This window comes from Tigriopus californicus, chromosome 8, assembly GCF_007210705.1.
Source record: "Tigriopus californicus strain San Diego chromosome 8, Tcal_SD_v2.1, whole genome shotgun sequence".
Classification (NCBI taxonomy): Eukaryota; Metazoa; Arthropoda; class Copepoda; order Harpacticoida; family Harpacticidae; genus Tigriopus; species Tigriopus californicus.
This window is the reverse complement of record NC_081447.1, coordinates 11,678,536-11,686,180: the sequence shown is the minus strand read 5'-3', so window position 1 is coordinate 11,686,180 and position 7,645 is coordinate 11,678,536. Positions and strand designations below refer to the sequence as shown.

The 7,645-nt window shown below is 42.5% G+C and overlaps 1 protein-coding gene across 1 annotated transcript in view; it reads right to left on the bottom strand.

Annotated features, from left to right (window-relative positions):
* The window catches only part of LOC131885356 (uncharacterized), an 8,033-nt gene extending 930 nt beyond the window's left edge, over positions 1-7,103 (bottom strand). The window contains exons 1-12 of the mRNA XM_059233384.1: positions 7,062-7,103; positions 6,713-6,811; positions 6,445-6,479; positions 6,274-6,379; positions 6,138-6,202; positions 6,048-6,065; positions 5,895-5,967; positions 4,153-4,168; positions 3,208-3,248; positions 3,038-3,142; positions 2,698-2,818; positions 2,490-2,611 (exon numbers count right to left, since the gene is read on the bottom strand). Of these exons, the coding sequence (XP_059089367.1) occupies positions 2,490-2,611; positions 2,698-2,818; positions 3,038-3,142; positions 3,208-3,248; positions 4,153-4,168; positions 5,895-5,967; positions 6,048-6,065; positions 6,138-6,202; positions 6,274-6,379; positions 6,445-6,479; positions 6,713-6,811; positions 7,062-7,098 (838 nt within the window). The 5' untranslated portion in view covers positions 7,099-7,103. The remainder of the gene's footprint in view (positions 1-2,489; positions 2,612-2,697; positions 2,819-3,037; positions 3,143-3,207; positions 3,249-4,152; positions 4,169-5,894; positions 5,968-6,047; positions 6,066-6,137; positions 6,203-6,273; positions 6,380-6,444; positions 6,480-6,712; positions 6,812-7,061) is intronic.
* Positions 7,104-7,645: the final 542 nt, after the last annotated feature.

Here is a 7,645-nt window from a genome sequence, read left to right as displayed (position 1 = left end):
TCAGACAATGCACGTTCAAATATAGCCCCTTTACGGGCCTCTCTTTTGACGGACCAAGTTCACAAGATCTTGGACCATCCTCTCCAACCGTAAAAAATCCCGCTTATCAAGAAAGCTACGTTCGACTGGAGGCAAAGCATGAGCTAATGTGGATGGCTGGGTTTGTGGAATGGGTTGGGCAGCTACATTTGAATAGGAACGTATTTTGGGAATAGGGGTGGGGCAAGGAATATTAGGGAGGAGAGTGTTTATAGGAATAGGGGTGGATTGGGTATTTGAAGGAAGAGGAGGGAATTGGGAGAGAGGATGGGGGGTAGGCGGAGAGGGAGGGAGGAAGCTAAATGGGTTAAGGAAGGGGGGTGAAGTTCGGTCTGGGCTGAGGCATAATCCATGGAGTACGTCAGTATGGAGAGGAAAGCTCTCTGAAACCTCGCTAGAAGACGTTTCAGTTTTGCGTTTCCTCCTAATTGAGTACTTGAACATGAAGATGGAATTCATTGAGTACTCTCTCAACGCGAATGCATCTGATCAGGAGGTACGAGTAATGCATAGCTCTACAAAATCTGGCTAAAAGACGTTCAATCTTCGACCCAGCTTTCTACTCCACTACTGACGAACTCCATGGCCCAGCCCAGACATTGGTCAACTCGATCACGAGCCAGCTCGGGTTTTGGCTAGCTCGGTCAGAATCCAGCATGGTCTAACTCGGATTTGGCCCAGCTCTGACTTGACTCGATATATCAACCCGATTAATCCATCTCAACTCGAAACCTGTTTTTTCGGGCCCAGCCCAGCTCGTGAGCTGAAAACTGTCAAACCAGTTCAGCTCGAAATGAGCCACCTTCCTCTAGCTCAGTGCCATTCATGAAGCAGGGACGTCGGGATGTGACCTTCTCTCGATCTAGCTTGCTGGGGACATCCAGCCACTCCCTTGTTCAAGCTTCTGATGCTTCACAAGGATATGGTTTAGAACGTGTGCAAGGACTGGAAAGTGGATAGCAATAATAAAGTCACGGGGAAGATCAATGCCCCCAGAAGTGTTAAAAAGACCCCCATCAGTCCAGTTAGCACCAAGCACACCCATCTCATGCCTTGCCAAGAAGAGGCACGTAAGACGGAGCATTAGTTTGAGTTCCTCTGCAACCAGGTCGTCTTTGAGATCTTGGAGAAGATCAATTACGTAAGGGTAGTTAGTGATTGTGTTCAAGTCCGGCAATGCGTTACCTCTCAAGTCAAAGACCACGCTAAAGCTCCTTTGTAAGACAACTGTGTAGATTTCGGGAAGCTCGAAACCTGGCCCTCCAACTGGCCTGACCTCAACCCATAGACTAATTCTTCTATGGCGAGTTGGAGAAGGATGTGGGCACGACCAGCCACAACAGCGTCAAGGCAAAATTCTGAACAATTATGAGCTTTAAATAACAAATTTACGAGAGATTGTAAATTGTATACTTTTGCCATCATCATTTCGAACAAAAACTAAATTTAAAAGCATAACATTTTCTAAAGTTAACACTAGCTTTATCAGCAAAATTTAATGGAAAAAGATGATAATGAAAAGTCGCTGGAATGCTGCTAGTATGCAATATGTAGCTCTAGCTCTCTATTTATCCCTATTTGAATGTCAAAAGTGCTTGTAATTATACCCTTGTAGGATTTGAAGGATCTCTCAGATTGGTTTGGTGGTATATTTATGGTGTTAGAATAGATCAACAATCAGTTGCTCAGCGAAAAATATCTTGTTAAAGTCAGGCATCTTAGAGCTTATTCTTATATTTCTCCGTTTTTTTGTCATTAACAAGAGTAGAGACCTTTGCTAAAACATTTTTGAAAATCACCCTTACACATTTTCCTGACTTGACAAATGTAAAATGTAGGGCATGATTAGGCACCCTCAGTCCTATTTTCGATTTTCGACAGAGCATTCAATTTGATCATGTCCTCCGAGAAGCTCAAGTTTTGGCTAGAACTGCTGCGTAGCTAATAGCTAGTTTTGGCTTTTTCTCTGATTATTAGTGTGATCTCTTAAATTCTTTCAAACTTGATGATACTGGACGAAAAGTTTACTCACTTTGTCCCAGACAACGATTTCAGAACACTTCAAAGTATAAACTTAAACTTGAAAGATTTAAGTATGAGTCTGCATTGAAGGACAACAAATTCTTCAAGGTATTTAAGGCTTCCTTCGTTTTGAAGCTCCTGCTTCGTGAAACGTTTGTATCATATACGATTTTACATTAAGATGAACCTATGTTAAGTTTTAATCGTTGATCGTTTCCTGCAACCGAGACCTGGCCAACCCTGCCTTCGGGGGTGCCTTAAAACATGAATTTTTTGTTACACCGAATGCATTTCAAAGCATGATGTGGATTGCTCGAAGATCTTTCCCAAGCATCGGTTAGGAACACGCAATCTCTGAATAAATCTTAAAAGGTTAGAACCTGGTAATGAAAATTGGTATGGGACATTTTGAACCGAGACCTCCTCACCTTCTTCCTGTCGGAAACAGTTGCTATAGTCCATGCTTTGCAGAAGCTGACCTCCAGCGTGATTGTAGGATTGGAAGGAGCCCCGAATTCCGGTGAAGTATTGAGTACATCCTGCTGGAGCTCTAGAAGTGAATGAGTCAAGGGTATTTAGTTGGACATCTTTTGTTTGGGCACTGAATACGGTTTAGTGAGTTAGAAACCATCTTACTTGGCCAAACTGTCACAAGTGAAATAAGTAACTTTGATTTGGTAACTTCGGTTCCCGGCTCCAGTTCCTTTTGCAAAGCTTAAGGTCCCAGCGTTACCAGTGGTTCCCGTCTCAAGATACACTGAAATTAAAGTCCAAGTAAGGAACATTAAAAATTCGTCCAAGACGAGCGAGGAGTCGAGAACTAGTTTTTCTCTTTCAAGAGCAGCCCTAACTTTTGGGGCACAACTTGGGGACGTGAACCATTCGAAATTTCCGACTCAACCAACCACCGAGTTGAGTTGACCAATCCCAACTTTAAGCCCTGAAACCAATCTTGCTACTTATGGCACATTCTTACTATGTTGTCCGGTCAAAGTTCCACAAACGGTGGGGGGAAATGCGTTGCTCGAAGACGAGAATGGACTGGAAACTGTGATGGCGTCGGCCTCTGTTCCACATGAGCCTTTACGGTCAAAGGAAACGAAATTTCAATATTGGTCTGATGATTTTGCCAGACATTTCACTTACCAGTTGCAGACGCTTGCGACGTCAAGGAATCAAAGTCTAGCCTGAAAAACACGCAATGCATGGTAAGCACATCAGCAATTTAGAATAACAGGTCTATTTTGGAAACGTGTACTGTCATTAAACACCCCTTCATCCACCAGAACAAGGTGAGGAGACACTTTTATGATAAGCGTGAAAAAAAATCCACTCATTTTACGACTGATCAATTGAATGGAAGCTCTATTTCCCGTGACGATGAGCCAAAAATATGTATTGAATGTGAGGCTGGATTGCAAAAAACCATTAGGGATGACATCAAGTCAGCCGTGGAACTTTTAAACCCCTATTGTAACTAGCACTTCTAGGTCCTCTCCTTCCATTTTGACTTCAAAATAGCGATCCTCAATCAAAGGTGCAAAAGCGGCAAATTTAGTATACAGCTCCCGGCCCATGCAAGGCCTTGGGCTCGCTCAAGGCTGACCCAACGATGAGGATGTCAACGAATGGGGCCGAGTTGTGTCAGTTACGAAGGTTCTCGGGTGCTTTAAAGTTAAATTGCTTCAGGTAAACAGAAATTTAAGTTTTGGGTCTGATAAAACACAGAGGGCATCTTCAACGTCAGGTAGGCCGGCTTTGAACGAGTCTAATCATGTCATTTAATTGGATGACCATTTTTGGTTTGCCGCCAGGAGTCTCTCCTCTGAATTACTGATGACGGGTAAATGGGAAATGTTCAAAACCTTTACATGGTGAATTTGGTTGTTCCAGCTTGAATCAAAGCGGCAAGCTTAGTTTGGTGCCTCTTTATCTCGAACAACAGAATATGAAATAATAGTGTAAATGACAGAGGCAGTAATAAAAAGAAAAATGTAGCCTTACGCTTTTGAATAAACCGCAGAGCTACGTTTGCCCCAAGTTCTCAATTAGTCTGAGGATACCTTGAAATATGGCTCAATATGAACTTACCTAATTTGACAGAGATCTGAAAGAAAAGACAATCAAATAAGTGTTTCAAGATTTTTAAAACAAAGCTTTTTAACTAGCAGCGAAAGAGTGCCTTGGCTTTTTTGGCTTTTTTGCCGCATCTTGACTTTAAAATACACCTAAATGTTGTTTCTGACTCTGCGAAGGCAACGTGCGAGTCAAACAAAGATTCCAACAACATACATGCTGTACATAGATAAAGATCTGCGAATATGATGAATCATTCCACCTTAGAAATGAGTTCATGATATCATGATTCTGAATGATCACTGTATGCATTTATTTCAGATCCTTATATACCGTATATCAGTACATAAATAGATAAACCGCTTTCTGAAGTGCTTTCCATTGCAGCCAAGGTGGCCTCGATTTTTCGGTCTGAATGCCAATCACATCTTTTTATTAAAGTCATTGGGCACGTTGGACTACGTACGCTACATCTCCTCTACGTACTGCAGCCTTGAAGATTACCGAATAACACCCGCCAACTCCCACCCACCATTGGGATGAGGAGTCACATAGGCCTTGCTCCTGAACGCTCCCAGCAATACAGGGTCTGCAAGTTGGGGATGAGGATGGGGACCACATTGGTGCAAGCCTTGAAGTTAGCCAAGTTCTTTTGCGAACAAGTTTGGATGGCCATGGCTTTGTGGCCGACAGAGTCTTGCCGTCACATGTAGTGCTTTCCAGTACTATAGCTGGAAGTGGTTCAGACATTGGCCTCCTCTTGAGTTGAATCCAAGTACTCTTGGATGCCAAAAGGGAATCAGTAAAAGGTTCGCTGGTCTAAAAGGGTCTGGCATGGATCTCGGAAGCCAAATCCTCCAAGTACTCGCTTGTTGGAATTTTGTCATAGCCACCTCTTCCAAGCTTCCTCTTGAGCATATTGAGCAAGGATGGGGGTTGGGATTTTTACGCGGAGGTGGATCTGTCTTTGTTTGATGGAGTTTATTTAGAGGTAGCCTTCTTTGGATTAGCGTCGTTTGGAATTCTTCAAGGAAGCTTGCTTGAACCCTTCTCATTTCCTTGTACACGAAAGACCTCGTTGTCAACAGGCCTCTGTGATATGATCTCTCACATAGGAAGACGAATCCAAAACAATTGTGACGACGTTTATCGTCGGTAAATGCCGAAATTAGATTTCCAGCCAAGTGTTATCGGCCAAATGCGTGAATGGTCCTTATCAAGCCGGATGGATTTCAATGATGCCAGGTGCCAAGTTAGTGGTGAGAATAGTTATAGGTTTCATTTCCATCCGACGCATTCTTGCGAACTGCTGAAGTGCTTTCAGGGCAAGCCGACAAAGCTGAGTTGGAGTCCATGACTGTCAATAAAGTACTGGAATAGATCACCATGTGGGCTCTGGAGCGAGAAATTGTCCCAAAACATCCTTCTCAGTCAACATCCTTTCGACCGTGAATCGTTGGAATTATCGTCTCGTAAAAATGTTTCTTCAAGAGTTAGACGGCCACGGGACGAACTGGGGACTTATCAGAAGCAGTCTACTAGTATTGATTGTCTCATTTGTGTTGAAGGTTAAAAGTGTGTTGTGGCGTTTATCCCGTTTCTTTTTCATTTAACTGGATCTACGGTATGTCGCATGGCGTGAATTGCTTTGATTGGCAATGACCAATGACACTTAATGCTAAAGAAAAGAATTTATAACACCTGCCTGATCCTCCTTGCTCCCATCACATGATTAAGAAATTAAATGCATGTCTTACTGTCACAAATCCGGTTGAAGTTATAAGTGCAAGTTTCACTGGCAGTGGTGTCGGCCGATGGAAATCCACTATTCTGAAATTGAAGATCCATTATGTTTGGAGGAAGGCAGCACTCAATGCCAAAAACTCGATCATGTTCGTCTTTTTTCTTACCCGAATGTAGGTACAGTTCTAAAAGCAAAAGTCAAACAATTCAGTACCACGTTGGATCTGCATGAACGTAAAAAAACCTATGTGTCTTACTTGCGAAACTGTCTGTCCTGATCCGCATGATCCACTGAGACTAAAAATACAGCAAACGCCAAAGCCTAGAAGAGAGACAAGATCACCTCTGGCCTAAAGATACCAATCTAAATGTACAACGAAGGGCAAACATTACCAGCCGCGCAATTTCCCGAAGAAGCTCCTCCTTGGGAGGTGCATTCGGTCGAGGTTAAACACGTTCCACCCATATTTGTGGAGCCCACCGATGTGCAACCTTTGTTCTGACACAAAGTGTTTCTCAACATAAACAATTTGTGTTAAAAACGAATATCTTCTTGACACTTACCTTGAATTTGACGATGTTAAATAAGCTGAATAATCCTAAGAAATGGAGGAAAGGGAGAGAGGTAATTTCATTTTACGCTTCTGGAAATACTGTTTGTCGTTGTGAAAAGTTATGATTTGCCTAAGGACAATGTTCTACCTTTTGAATCCATTCGCATTTAAATATAAAGATCTTGATCTCTGTGGTATACGGCTACATCAATAATACCTGTTCCCGCTTGTGAGTATGCTTTCTGTTGACTAAAATGCGACCAACCAGCTGAGCTTACGTTTTTGTCTGGAGTTTTCTGTGACGTCGGGTTCCGAATCTGACAATGATCCACAAACTAACATCGCCAGTAAAAAAAAGACGAACGAATATGAAGGACCTATGAGGTAGATGAAAACAATTATCATCAATGATCAATCATTGGTCAAGTATCACTGTTTTAAAATGTATATGGTGTCAATGTAACGTTAATTACACAGAGCATTGTTCTCAGAAGATCACTTGCAGATAGGTGGAATTTTTTCAAACTTAACAGATTTCCCTCGAATTTACAGACAGACCGATTTTCAAGTACCTCGCAAACTAGTGATATATTATTAAGCTCAATTGAAGAAAAATATATCACTTACCCATGACGTTCCGAAAGCCAAACGACGACTGGAACATTTGACGTGGGATCTAAAAGTTGATCCGTCAGGCGGAGACCTCGAAGCTTCGTTTTGTTCTGCTAACCGATGTCATCTCGGCCAAAGTCCGTCAGAGAATCTGATGAGTGCGAGGACTCCGCTTTTTTCGCGCGCCAAGCCAACCATGGGGCCGCTCGACAAACTCCGCTACAATGAGGGGGAAGTGCTGGTTTTGGTGAAACTAGCAATCCCATTGGCTTCCCTACTCTATTCCTCAGCTGGTACTCGCCGCTAGATCAACAGAACTCGTTAGCTTCCTCCACATTGCCTTTGACGAGAGCAGAATTTCTAATAAACGGACAGACGATGGCAACCGCAAGATTTTTGAAACATTTACTCTTTCTTTTGTAACTTTGGAAAGTCTTTTTTTCATGATCAAACTCGATGATGAGATTCCCAAACAATACCACCACTGCAAAAATAGAAGCTTCAGAATTTGCATTTTCGGCCTCCTCTCGATCAACTACACTAGCTTTGAACGATGTAACTTTGCAAATACCCACTTAACAATTAAATACCATGAAAAT